The sequence below is a fragment of the Mus caroli genome, unplaced genomic scaffold, assembly GCF_978045245.1.
Source record: "Mus caroli unplaced genomic scaffold, Mus_caroli_1 scaffold_6, whole genome shotgun sequence".
Classification (NCBI taxonomy): domain Eukaryota; kingdom Metazoa; phylum Chordata; class Mammalia; order Rodentia; family Muridae; genus Mus; species Mus caroli.
In genome coordinates, this window is record NW_028227261.1 from 800,484 (window position 1) to 814,003 (window position 13,520).

At 49.3% G+C, this 13,520-nt stretch overlaps 1 protein-coding gene across 1 annotated transcript in view; it reads right to left on the bottom strand.

The window, feature by feature from the left end:
- Positions 1–708: 708 nt before the first annotated feature.
- Positions 709–13,520, bottom strand: part of Cfap74 (cilia and flagella associated protein 74) — a 60,210-nt gene continuing 47,398 nt past the window's right edge. Inside the window, exons 25-39 of the mRNA XM_021160961.3 lie at positions 13,373–13,506; positions 8,476–8,752; positions 7,666–7,767; positions 6,588–6,724; positions 5,837–5,971; positions 5,590–5,699; positions 5,374–5,429; positions 5,150–5,269; positions 4,705–4,860; positions 4,129–4,258; positions 3,784–3,938; positions 3,423–3,555; positions 3,007–3,137; positions 2,635–2,769; positions 709–2,510 (exon numbers count right to left, since the gene is read on the bottom strand). Of these exons, the coding sequence (XP_021016620.1) occupies positions 2,409–2,510; positions 2,635–2,769; positions 3,007–3,137; positions 3,423–3,555; positions 3,784–3,938; positions 4,129–4,258; positions 4,705–4,860; positions 5,150–5,269; positions 5,374–5,429; positions 5,590–5,699; positions 5,837–5,971; positions 6,588–6,724; positions 7,666–7,767; positions 8,476–8,752; positions 13,373–13,506 (2,013 nt within the window). The 3' untranslated portion in view covers positions 709–2,408. The remainder of the gene's footprint in view (positions 2,511–2,634; positions 2,770–3,006; positions 3,138–3,422; positions 3,556–3,783; positions 3,939–4,128; positions 4,259–4,704; positions 4,861–5,149; positions 5,270–5,373; positions 5,430–5,589; positions 5,700–5,836; positions 5,972–6,587; positions 6,725–7,665; positions 7,768–8,475; positions 8,753–13,372; positions 13,507–13,520) is intronic.

Consider the following 13,520-nt stretch of genomic DNA (forward strand, 5'->3'; position numbering starts at 1 on the left):
CCACCTGTATCTCCTATTTTCCCCATCCCCATCCATAAACCAGGTCTCCTGAAACTTGTGGTCAGGACTGCACTGGGTTGTGGCCTCTCGGGAAAAGCAGAATCCACCCTCACACTCCACAATTGGCTAGGTAAAAAGGGGTGGGGATCTACACCATTAATATGCTGGGCCTGCCATTTATTTATTTATTTATTATATGTAAGTACACTGTAGCTGCCTTCTGACACTCCAGGAGAGGGAGGGCATCAGATATCATTACGATGGTTGTGAGCCACAATGTGGTTGCTGGGATTTGAACTCAGGACCTCTGGAAGAACAGTCAGTGCTCTTAACCACTGAGCCATCTCTCCAGCCCGTGCTGGGCCTTCTAGGTCATCATTCAAGGACATTTGCTATGGATCCTCTGTAGGGATACCTCCGGGGAATGGCCCATTCGGTCTGGAGCCAGCCCCTGGCTCTGGACTACTGAACCACTGCAAACAGACCACTTTCCAAAAAAACATTTGGCTTTAAAGGTCTCATTCGTTGACCACTCCTTGCTCAACCTGGAATGCCTGCTTCTTCTTCTGCGGAAGTGGCTGCTTCTTCTTGGGGGAATCTCCTTAATGGTCCTCCCTTCAGGCTAAGAGCTGGGCCAGCTGCTCTGCCCCCCCCCCCCCCACTACTAGGGGACTATTAGAACATTGGTGATCAAATTGCAGCAGGTGGTCAGCACGACCAGGCTGGTTAAGAGAGGATAGGAGGTGTACCAGTCCTCTGTCCTGCCTTCATTTCTTCACTGTGCACATACCTGCATGTATCTTGGGTTTTTCCCTCAGTGGGTAGGAGTTCTACAGCTGTCCTATGCACTTGAGACCTGTGCCTTGCCTCTCAAAGGCCCTCTCTGCCAGGTCAATGAGCTTAGTTCCTATGCTGTTTCTGTCCTTTGCTGTGTCGTGGCTGTGCTTGGTACCATAGGGCCAGCAATAGGAAGAGTAGATGTCAAAAGTACAGTGCAAGGCTGGGACCAAAGTCTGGAGTCTAGAAAAGGGAAGGATCTGCTCTTGCAGAGGACCTGGGTCAATATAAACAGGTCTGGGATCAGAAGGAAGTAGCCTGCCTAGAGTAGTGCCTTCTCTAGACTTGTCCACTCATCTGGCCTGGAATCATGTCAAGGGTTTGAGGTCATAAGTGGTCAGCTACTGTCAGGGAAGCCAAAGGCCTGGGCCTGCTACCTCCAAGGTCGATGAACAGGATTCCTGCAAAATGGCTGGCTCAGTTAAGGGCCATGACAGGCTTCAAGGCATCAGGGGCACTAAGGGCTTTCATGAGAATAGTGACCCAGATAGATGCCATCACCTCCATCGCCCTGCTGGGCCCAGGAAGGATGGGAAGGCTCTCTCGGGAGCTTGTCCCCATTGGGTGGCAAAGTTTGTATGCTGCACAGGTGGGCAAGGCAGGCAGGCAGGCAGGCTGGATGTGCTTTGAGAGAAAGCTTTCAACAAGCTGTATTTCAGAGGGAAGAGCTGGTGTGGTGTTGGAATGGGGGTGCAGAAAGCAAAATCCATCCTTTTCAGAGAACTCTGAGCTCAAACTCATGGGCTGGGCCCCGCTTTACACTGGGCTCACACCTTACTTGGGATCATCTGGGGTCCTGAGACTTGGGAGGAGTTGAGAGGCTTACGGGACCTTTTCTGGACTTTGGAACCTCTTGTCCCCCTCTTACTCGCTCCTGTACCTTTCCAGGTCTGAACCAGGCTCAACCCTGGCTCTGCAACCCCCAGCATCCTACGCTGCCTACTGTTACCCTCAACGATATGGATCTAGAGGGGTCTTCCAGGGTTCGGGCAGGGTGAACTCCCTCTAGTTATCTGGCAAGATCCCACCCTCTGGGAGGTTTGTACTAGCCAGAACACTGTTTTATGGGTTGGGTTATGTGAGAGGGGGGTGGGTATGGGTCAGACTTCCTTCAGGCTCCCCATCCACCTCACTCTGTGCTTAGGCCCCACACTGCAGGCCAACGTGTTGGTTCTCAGAGTTTATTGATAGGCCTATGTTGAGATCTCCTGGGATCTCCGAAGCCTGGGGAGGTGCTGGTGGGTTTGGGTTCTGTGGGTGGGAATGGTGCATCGAGGAGCAGGCTGTGTGTGTGTGTTGACTTGGATGGATTAGTATTTCTTGGTGTGTGTGTGTGTGTGTGTGTGTGTGTGTGTGTGTGTGTGTGTGTGGTCTTAGACGCTCACAGGGCAGAAGGAATTAGCTATGTCTGTAGGGCTGGAAGCTCTGGCTCTGGGACTGTTCACTTGAACCTTTCCAGCAGGGGATGGCCAGGTCCCAGGCCTAGGAGAATGGGTTGCCTTGGCCCACAGCTTGGGAAGCAGTTCAAGGTGGATAGGAGAGTCCAGGAGGCTCTGCAGTTTCCTGTGTCCTCAAAGCCCAGTGACCACGTGGGCTACAAAGGTGACTTTGTAGGTTTCCTTTACGTCTCCCCGGAGCTGCAGCAGGGTTGACACCATGAGTGGGTGGTCTGGCTGGAAGAAGAAGAATCCTTAGACTTTTCAGACAAATCTGTTCTTTTCCAATGCCGTGTCTACTTCAGCTCACAGGTCTGTCATAGTTACCCCTCCCTGCCCAGCCTGGGGTCCCAAAACCTACATCAAAGTCAGCAGGTGGTACCCAGGAGATGTTGATGGTCTTAGTCTGACCACGCTCCACAGAACCCCTGGAGGGCTCGATGGAGAAGCCCTTGTGCTGAAGCCATGATACACCGTCCAGGCTGAACTCCACAGTCTGTGAGGCATTGATACTACTGGAGGTTAGGGGCTCCCAGGAGGTAGTAGGACTAAAGGGGTGAGGGGGCCCCGGCTTTACCTATCCCTCAACTCTCACCGGGGGTGGGGGAAGTCACCACCCCACATCCGCTGCAAAAATCCTATACGAGGCCAGCGAGGTACAAGGCCAGGGGATCCCTTGCCAGGGAGGACAGGGAGGCTTCTGGGGTTTAACTCGAGCTAGGGTTGTGGTCACCTTCCTTGGTGATGGCTGTGTGGTCCGGATACAGCCCACTTGTAGCTCTCGGGTGGCAGGGGAGGTTGTTGTGTCTATGTCCAGCTGGACATAGTTCAAGGTCACCAGGATGGGCTTTAGCTCCTCAGCTTCTGGAAAGGAAGAATCTAGCTGAAAAGTGTCTAGAGGAAGGGTATGGCCTGAGGGTGAGAGGAATTGTTCAGGGTGGCACAACAGAGGTGGAGGGTGAACCTGGAGCCCTGGCACCCTTCAGAGCAGTCCTCTTGGCTCTGGGGTTGATGGTCCACAATTCTATCTGCCCTTGTCCACTGGGTCTCATTATGCCCACTAGCTGGCGGGCCTTGTCACTGATCCCTAAGGTAAGTTACCCCTGCCTCCCTTTTCTCCAAGCCAGAAATCACATGGTGGGGGCTCACCTTCTTTATGCTCTGGGTCAAAAGCAGTGACTACTGCCAGGGACTCCACAGGCACATCCAGTGGGTCTCCTCCCTCCACAAACATCATGTGCTCGCGGGCAGCACCCTTCAAGAGGATCTGGTGGGAGACTTTCTGGGGGACAAGAAGTATAGCAGCCTGCCCTGAAGCTTGACAATTGAGAACTGAGGCTGCTTGAGGCATGGGTGGGTCCTGGAGAACCAGGAATGCTGGTCTCTAACTGGCAGCCCCCAACATAAAGGGCCAGATAATAAAAGCTGCCAAGAAGGGCCAGATAAGGGACCCGTATAGATCCCTCCCAGGCTGGGGTGGAATCTCTGGGGGCCCAGCTCTGAGTTCCACCTTTTCAAAGAGCACCACTTGGAGCAGGTCAGAGAAGTAGAGGCTCTCGTGGTCCGGACTGAAGGTGACGGTAAACTCTTGAGCCTTCCCAGGGAACATGAGGCCCTCAACTGGGACAATACTGAACACACTCTGACCATTGTAGTTCTGTGTGCCTGTGGGTGGGACAGCAGTTACGGTCAACACTACCATCCTCCTTCACTGAGCTCAGACCCTTCCAATTCCCCCTCTGCCCAGCCTCTCCATAATCTGTCTTGACCCCCTCCACTCCAAACACCACCCTCATTTCCTAGCACGCATCTCCTCATGGAACTGTACCCCTGTGGTTCCTGGCAGTTAGCTCACCAACTATTTCTGTCCTCTGCTCATGGGAGGTAATGAACTTTGGCAGCTGCTGGTGGGCCTCAGTCTTTTTTTTGGAGAGGCTCTCCAGACGCACCCAGAACTTAATGGGAAGCGAGGATTCATTCTGAAGCTGTAAGAGCAAGATGTCACCTGACCAGCATACCGTGGGCTGCCCTAGTGCCGGTGACTAGGCTACCAGCTGCTGGATCACTGCTCAGGACTAGGTGGCATTGCTAACAGTAACCACAATATCAGTGTTTGGGACTCTTGGTATTTGGTCACTCCCCTCACCCTGCTCCTTTTCTAAGGCTGGCTGGCAGCTTGCTTCCCTGCCCAGCTGTGTGCCCGTCAGCTGTTGACTGAACTGTATCCTCATCTGATCTCTTCCCCTTCCTTGATACCCTCTTTGAGAAGCACTAGAAATGACAGCCTCTTGGGAACAGAGCATTTGAGGGAGACAGTCTGTGACTCCAGTGTGATTCCCCAACCAGCTGGGGTGCTTCCAAGTGCAGAGTTCATTACCTCCAAAAAAAATCCTTTTCCAGGAAGCTGGGCCAAGACAAAGGGTTAATTCACCTTAAAATTTGTTGAGACAGATTCTCTGGCAAGCACATAGCCCATGTTGAGGATGTTGCCGTCAATGGAGCACGTAATCATGGATGCCACACCCATGCCAAAGAGGGTGAGACTGAGAGTGCCTCTCTTGGTGATGATGTCCAGAGTTTCTTGAGCCTAAGGAGATCATGTCCTTTAGCAAAGAGCAAACGTGGGAGCTCTACTCATGAGCGGCTGGCTGGTAGCATTATGCTACAGAGATAGCCTGGAGATCTCTGCCTCCAGACTTGTTGGCAAGAGCTAGAGTCTGGAGCACAGGCTGCTTTCAGGCCCCAGTTGATCATCTGGGCCCGAGAGCTCAGTGGTATCTCACCCTCCCTCCCCTTGGTCACACCATGGTCCTGAAATGTGGCTGGAGATCCCAGGGCAGCAGCATTGCCCATTCATGCATGGGGGCTACACTCACCAGTTTGTTCTCATGAGGCGAGAAGGACAGCACCAGGGTTTGTGTCTCACCAGAGCGCAGCTTGTTAAAAGGGTTTAGCCTGACGAAGGGGCCGTTGGGGTTCAACACTGAGTACTCCAGCTGAGGATTATCAAGGATGAAGATAACCTTTTGCGGGCTCTGCTACACACCTCACTCCCACCCCCAGCTCTGGAAGCTGGCTCGATGGGTATGGGTAAGGATACAGTAAGGTCCTCATTGCAAATGTTCTGGAGGGTGATCTTCTTTACGCTTCGATGCCCTGAAATGTGGCAAAGAGTCAGGTAACAGGCTCCTCGGCCCCGAGCGGCACCTCTCTCAACAGCAAGGTCAGGAAGGAGACGGTAGCTGGAGCAGCCCTGTACCCAGGGTGGAAGCTGTGCTCTAGGGAGTGAGGGCTGTCAGTATACATCAGGACTTACCCACAGCAATATCCCCGAAGTTAAAGTCAGTCTTGCCTTTGTGGGATGTCACCACAATAAATGGAGCCACTGCTGGGCACCACAGCTCCAGATATAGAGTATTATGGGGGCTAGAGCCAGGACAAGGACAGAAAAGGGCAGATTAGGGTGACCCAGTGGCCCACGGGCCTCAGATCTGATCAGCAGTAGAGGAGGGATAGTGGGTTTATGGCCAACCACACCCTACCCTGGCTCAAGAACCTCATACCTGAAGCTCAGAGGTTCCGCTGTCTTCCTGTCTTTGATGTCACCACTGGCAACAACACAGGGGATCACAAACCTGTTAAACTTCCCCTGGAAGGCTTTGGACAAGGTGGCTTGTGCAATCTGGAACTCAGTGGAACTGGAAGAAAGCAGCAAATCACATCAGTGGGTGTTCCTATGACCTCTCAGGATGTGGCCCTGGGGTACAGTGTGGGACCAGGCCTTCCACATCTGTGATGTGTATACATTGGTCTCAGATGGTGGTGGCCATACCAGTTTTATCTGATAGGCTAGCCTTCCTACTCTTTTTTGGCTCCTGTAGGGAACTTCTTCCCCACTGCAGATCCTGGCCGTCCAGACAGAGTGAGTAAATGGTTTTGTCACTACTGCGCCATATTCCTAGGTTTACAGGGACAATTTCTGGGCTGGCAAGGGGCCCAACCCTTCAGAGCTTGCTTAGGCTCATTTGTTTATTGGGAAGGCTACAGTCAGACCGTGGAGTAGTCTATTCAGGAGGACACAAGGTCCACAGGAATAGCCAAGGAACAGATACCTAGCAAGAAGAGCCATGGGTCCAGCTATTTCTGAAGCCAGCTAGTCCTGCAGATACATAGGCCAGTGAAGCTTTGCTCCATTGCAATGTGTGGGAAATCCTCTATTGAACAAGGAAGTCTCATCTGAGCAGGGGTTGGGAGGTGGGTGGGGGCATGGGTATGGTGGGTGGGATGTAGGTTGGGAAGACCCCTTCGTCCTACCTGGAATTGATCACTGGCCTCTGCAGCTCTGTAGCTTGGGGAGTGGAGACCCGGGTTGGTCGATCCCGGTTGTGAACCCGGACCACAGACAAGGACTGTTTCCAAAGTTCTTTCCTTTGCCCTATTTCCTTCTGGAACTGTAAGCAGGAGCAGATGCTGTAGGGTTGCCCAAGGGGCTCAGTCCTCTGCAGAGCAGGCTCTGTAACTGCTCCCCTACCACAGGTTCCTCTGTGACCTGGCCTAGCTAGCTTGGTCTGACTGCTTGCTGAGTGGCAGGAGCCACCAGTTCAAGTTTGGAGTAAATGGAGTCCTCTGATCAACAGGTTCCCAAGGGAGTCTGACAACAGGTGTGACAGGGGATTGACACAGTAAGCATCCAGGGCCACCCGGGAAGGCCCAGCACAGAGACAAGTTCACGGCCTGAAATGTCTGAACTTAAAAGACATCAAGCCATAGACAAGTAAGAAATCTGTACGGCTAGGGTCCTTAGTGTCCTCCAGCCCACTCTCTCTTATACCTTATTGCCTCATCAGGGGTCGAAATGTCAGGTCTCTCTGCTTGTGTGTGTACTATAAAGACACGAGGCCACGGAGTGGCTGAAGACCAAGCCCACAGCCACTGGCTTCACAACTCCCTAGGCTGGCTACAGCACGCAAAGCCTGTGCATAACATTGGGTAAGGCTCGGCTTCTGTTTCAAGGCTGCCTTCTGAAGGTGGTTTCCATGTTACCCTTGGTGAGAAGGTTACCCTTGCTGTGTTTTCATTCCAGTCTCGCTTTGGTTAAAACCTCAGCTGCCTTTAGGGCCAGCCTTGTCTCCCACTGCCTGGTGGTGCTTCCAGGAGAGGGAGAGGTCTTGCAAAACAACCTTTTACCTCTCATGGACACAGCTTAAAGCACAGTGCCAGGAGAGCCTGCCTTGTTCTTCTGTCATACGGGCTACCCTTAGGACAGGCTGCAATCCCAAGTGCCAGGGGCCCACACATCTGCACCCACTTCCCTCTGCTGGCACCTCTTTCTTCTTTCCTCATGCCCCTCCCCTATGGCCACTATGCACCTCCCCTAAAATACTTCACGCACCACAGGCTTGGTCTCTATTTCTTTGTTCAGGATCTGGGAAGCTTCCTCATAGATTATCTCCTTTGGCAGTACAGGCTGAAAGGCCACCTGGATCAAGCACCTCTGCAAAGAGACACTCAGATTGTCAACTCTCCCCCCAGACAGACGCCCAGAGGGCAGAGGTGGCCTTGCTGGCACACCTCTCTCCTTTCATGGTTCTCTCTCCCTTCTCTCTTCTCTCTTCTCCTCTCTTCTCTCTCTCTTCCCTCTTCCCTCTTCCTCTCTCTCTCTCTCTCTCTCTCTCTCTCTCTCTCTCTCTCTCTCTCTTCCTCTCTCTCTCCATTTCCCCCCAAGACAGACAAGACAGCGTCTTTCTGTGTAGCCCTGACTTCTATGGAACTCTGTCTGTAGACCACACTTAGCCTTAGACTCAGATCCACCTACTTCTGTCCCTCAGAAGCTCAGAGGGAAATGTGCCACTGAGCCTGGCTGCATTTTTCTTAAGGTCATTTGGTTTTGAGATTTTTAACCTGATATGCCTTCCAGGAAGGTTCTCCCTGATGACTGTAGGCTGGAGTGGACTTTGGGCTATGTGTTTTGGGGATCTGTTAACTGGAGGGGCTGAAAACAGCGTCCTGAATGGATCAGAACCTCACCAGACTAAAGTAAGAAATGAACCAAGGAGCAGGGAGCTCCGCCCCATCTGCAGGAAGTCTCCATGGGACACACCTCTGGAGAGAGTGCAGGAATAAGTTCCTGGCCAAGCATGGAACCCTGGGGGGAAGGCCGGAAAGCTCTACCTCCTGGCCTGTCAATGGGACCCATGCTCACCTTTCCTGGTAACACAGTCCCCACAGATGGGGAGATGATGATAGGTGAATTAGGAGGCAGCAAGAACTCAAAGGATGTTGGTCCCACTGGGGCGGCTTCCTCTGAGCCAATCCGAGGCAAGGAGTGGATCATCTTGTTCATGCTCAGGTGGGAGTTGATCACATACAGTGTGGAGACAGAGGTGTCATACAGGGACGTGGCTGAGAACTTGATCTGGTAGTGGGACAGCTCCAGGGGTGGGTGGACACCTACTGCTTGGCAAGACACCTTGAAGCACCTGAAAGCCACCAGTACGGGCAGTGTTCATCCTGTGCAATGGCACCTGTGGCCCCTCTGAAGCCCTGGGTGAGGAGACACATAGCTCCCCACATGCTAACTATGACGGACAGGTCTGTTGTGTTGGTGATGTCCCAGGCACCCAGGACTTATTCCTGCAATTAATTATCACAGTTATTAACTACCTGATGAACCAATTTGGAAAAAAAATGTGTTGGCTGATACGTATTTTTGATGGGTGGCTAAAAAAAGTTTAAGCAAAATTATATAAACAAAATAAAAACCTGTAAGTTGCTTTAAAAATAAGTGATTTCACCGGGCGTGGTGGCGCACACCTTTGATCCCAGCACTCGGGAGGCAGGCGAATTTCTGAGTTGGAGGCCAGCCTGGTCTACAGAGTGAGTTCCAGGACAGCCAGGGCTACACAGAGAAACCCTGTCTCGAAAAAACAACAACAAAACAAAACAAAACAAAACAAAACAAAACAAAAGTGATTTCAGGGATGGAGAGACGGACAGACCAGTGCCTCGCAACCCTTCCCAACACTGTGATCGTTTAATACAGCTCCGCATGTTCTGGTGATACCAACTGTGAAGTTATTTCATTGCTACTGTTTATAACTGTAATTTTGCTACTGTTGTGAATCGTAATGTAAATATCTGATGTGCAGGATACCATCTGATGTGTGCCCTCCCAAGGGGTTGAAATCCATAAGTCAGGAGCACTGGCTGCTCTTGCTGACAACCCAGGTTCAGTTCCCAGCACCTACGTGGGGGCTCACAAGCACCTGTAACTCCAGTTCAAGGGGAATGAAGCCTTCTTCTGACTTTTGTCGGTAACCTGTATGTATACCGTGCATATCCAGATAATCAAGTAGCCCACATATATGTAAATAAAAAAATAAAAATTTTAAGAAAGAAAAGTCGTACAAAGGGTTGATTTCTGGCTTATTATATTGAATATTTATTGACAATTAAAAGTCCTCCTTTCTTTACCCGCTGAGTGCTGGGATAACAGGACTGTTTCGCCATGTTTCTTCTGTGGGGTGATGGGCATTGAGTTCAGGGTTTTGCACATGCCAGGCAAGTGCTCTATCTAACAGCTGGGCTGCATTCCTTGCCCCAGGCAGGTGGTCACTTTAACCACTGCAAGTTTTACATTCTATATTTTCTCTGAACTTCGAAATGTTCTTCTGGACAACTTTTTGTTTTTGTTTATTTATTTATTTATTTATTTATTTATTTATTTATTTATTTATTTATTATATGTAAGTACACTGTAGCTGTCTTCAGACACTCCAGAAGAGGGAGTCAGATCTCAATACGGATGGTTGTGAGCCACCATGTGGTTGCTGGGATTTGAACTTTGGACCTTTGGAAGAGCAGTCGGGTGCTCTTACCCACTGAGCCATCTCACCAGCTCTGTTTTGTTTTTTTGAGACAGGGTTTCTTTTTTTTTTTTTTTTTTTTTTGGTTTTTTCGAGACAGGGTTTCTCTGTGTAGCCCTGGCTGTCCTGGCACTCACTCTGTAGACCAGGCTGGCCTCGAACTCAGAAATCCTCCTGCCTCTGCCTCCCGAGTGCTGGGATTAAAGGCGTGCGCCACCACCCCCCACACAACCAGGACTTTTAACTGCGGAGCCATCTCTCCAACCCCATTACATGCATTTTTAATGCTTTAAACCAGGACATGGATTACCAAACAAACTCATCTATAACAAAAGTGTGCTCTGGGGCTGGGGAGATGGCTCCGTTGGTAGACCACTTGTCTGGTAAGTAAATAGACCCTTAGAGCTCCTAACCCTTAGAACCCACAAGAAGATTTGAGCACATACTTATAATCCCAGCAACCGTGAGTTAGGAGGGGAAAACAGACAGCTCTTTGGAAGTGTGCTAGCTAGCTAGCCTGGCCTACTTCATAAAGTTCCAGGCCAGGGAGAAACTTTGTCACAAAGAGATAGTGGAATGTGCCACAACCAAGGCTCTCTGACCTCCACAGGCACACAAACACAAACACACACACATACACACACATACGCATGCCCACACAGGTACCCAATTGTGCATACAAACCATGTATAAAATATGTTCAGATGGTCAAATATTCAAATATATAAGTTTATATCTTCTGGGGGAAAGAGAAATCTTTTTGTTTGTTTGTTTGTTTTTTTTGAGACAGGGTTTTTCTGTATAGCCCTGGCTGTCCTGGAACTCACTTTGTAGACTAGGCTGGCCTCGAACTCAGAAATCCGCCTGCCCCTGTCTCCTGAGTGCTGGGATTAAAGGCATGCACCACCACACCCGACTGAGAAATCATTATTAATACTTAACTGAATAAATGTGTAAAGTATGGTAATAATTAAATATAAAATGTAAAAATTTACTGGAATCTACCTGAGTTAAAAATCCTAAATAATTTTTCTTCAGTTTGTGTGTGTGTGTATGATGCATGTACATATGTGTATATATGATATATGTATATATGTGTGTGTGTATATATATATGAAGATTTATTTATAATAATACATAAGTACACTGTAGCTGTCTTCAGACACACCAGAAGAGGATGTCAGAGCTCATTACAGGTGGTTGAGAGATACCATGTGGTTGCTGGGATTTGAACTCAGGACCTTTGGAAGAGCAGCCAGTGCTCTTACCCACTGAGCCATCTCGCCAGCCCCATGATATATGTATATTATGTGTGTAAGTGTGTGCTTGCACATGCTATAGTGCAAGGATGGAGGTCAGAGAACAACTTTGAAAGTTGTTTCTTGCCTTTTGCTTTAGTTTGAGGTACTCTGTCTGTCTGTCTGTCTGTCTGTCTGTTTGTTTGTTTGAGGTTTCTCTGTATAGCTCTGGCTGTCCTGGAACTCACTTTTCAGACCAGGCTGGCTTTGAACTCATAGAGATCTGCCTGCTTCTGCTTCCCAAGTGCTGGGATTAATGGCACATGACACTATGCCTAGCCATCTGTCTCTCTCTCTTTTCTCTTCTCTCTCTTATTTAAAATTTTCCTTTATATTTACTTTGGGTGTGTGTGTGTGTGTGTGTGTGTGTGTGTGTGTGTGTGTGATGCATCTGTCATGACATGTGTGTGATGTGTGTAGAGGCCAGTTCCCTCCGTCTACCAGATTCCCAGGCACGTGCCTTCTCCCTTGATCCATCTCACCATCCCAAGGCTCTGTCTTTTTGTTGTTCATTGCCATGCATGTCAGGCTAGCTGGTCCTTGGGTTTTTACGAAGACTTTACTGTCTCTGTCTCCCAGTTTGACATCCTCACAGCCCTTAAACCTTTTTTTTTTTTTTAAAGATTTATTTATTTATTTGTTTGTTTGTTTATTTATTTATTTATTTATACACTGTAGCTGTCTTCAGACACACCAGAAGAGGGCATCAGATCTCATTAAGGGTGGTTGTGAGCCACCATGTGGTTGCTGGGATTTGAACTTTGGACCTTCGGAAGAGCAGTCGGGTGCTCTTACCCACTGAGCCATCTCACCAGCCCGCCCTTAAACCTTTTTTGTTTTGTTTTTGAAACAGGATCTCACTGTATAGCCTTGGCTGTCCAGAAATCCACGATATAGGCCTGGATGGTCTCAGACTCACAGAGATCTGCTTGCTGAGGGCTGGAATTAAAGCTATGCTCCATTGTACCTGGCTCCAATCTTTAAATTAAAATTTTGTTTAAAAAACTTTATGTGTGACACATGCCTTTAATCCCAGCAGAGGCAGGTGGATATCTGAGTTCAAGGCCAGCCTGGTCTACAGAGTAAGTTCCAGGACATCCAACGCTACACAGAGAAACCCTGTCTCAAAAAAGCAAAAAAAAAAAAAAAAATTATGTGCATATGTGAATGTACATGTTCAACTGTATGAGTTTATGTGTACCATGTGTGTACAGGAGTCTGAGGAATCCAGAGAGGTCACAGTTGCCTAGAACTGGAGTTACAGATGATTGTGAGCCACCATGTGGATGCTGGAAACTGAACTGGGGTTCTCTGCAAAAAGCAGTGAGTGCTTTTAACTGGTGAGCCATCTCTCTGACCCCTCTTAAATCTTAAGTCTTTTTTGTTTTGGGTTTTTTGAAACATTACATGGCCAAAGATGACCTCACTTTTACTCTCCTGCCTCTCATGTGCTAGTATTATAGTCACTAATTAAAATACCTGCTTCATTTGGGCCTCTAGCATGTGAAGCAAGAACTCTACCAAGCAGTGCCCAAGGTACCAACTTACAAAGGCCAACACACTGTAATAACATCAGACCTCCCAACAGAAACTCAGGAAAGCCTTGACAGTGACTAGTGAGTGAATACTTATACCAAGAACTTTTCACAGTGTACTCACACACACACATACGCTCATGTTTACAACACTCACGTTTAGCGGATCAACATTTCCTTCTCTCCTCACGTACAAGGGTAAAAAAGGATATTGTCACTTTGTGAACATACAAAGTCAAAGGTCATGGGGACCCAAAACCTATCTCTTCCTGGGTCCTGGGCTCCTGTTGGCCACCAGTAGTGTCTATTCCAGCCCTGAGGTCAGCCTAGTGAGATCTGAGGAGAGGAGTGGTGGAAAGAAAGGCACGGGTCACGTGCTCCCTCTTGTCTAGCAGGCTTACCGGTTTATCTCAGATTTGCAGACCAGCTCAAATTTGTATTCCTTGGCCTTGATGGGCTGGAAGATCACATCGAGATGCAAAGTTTCCAGTGGCAAGATTGTCCCAAACCCGTCATTGGGCTGGATGTCCACATACTGGAAAATGGGAA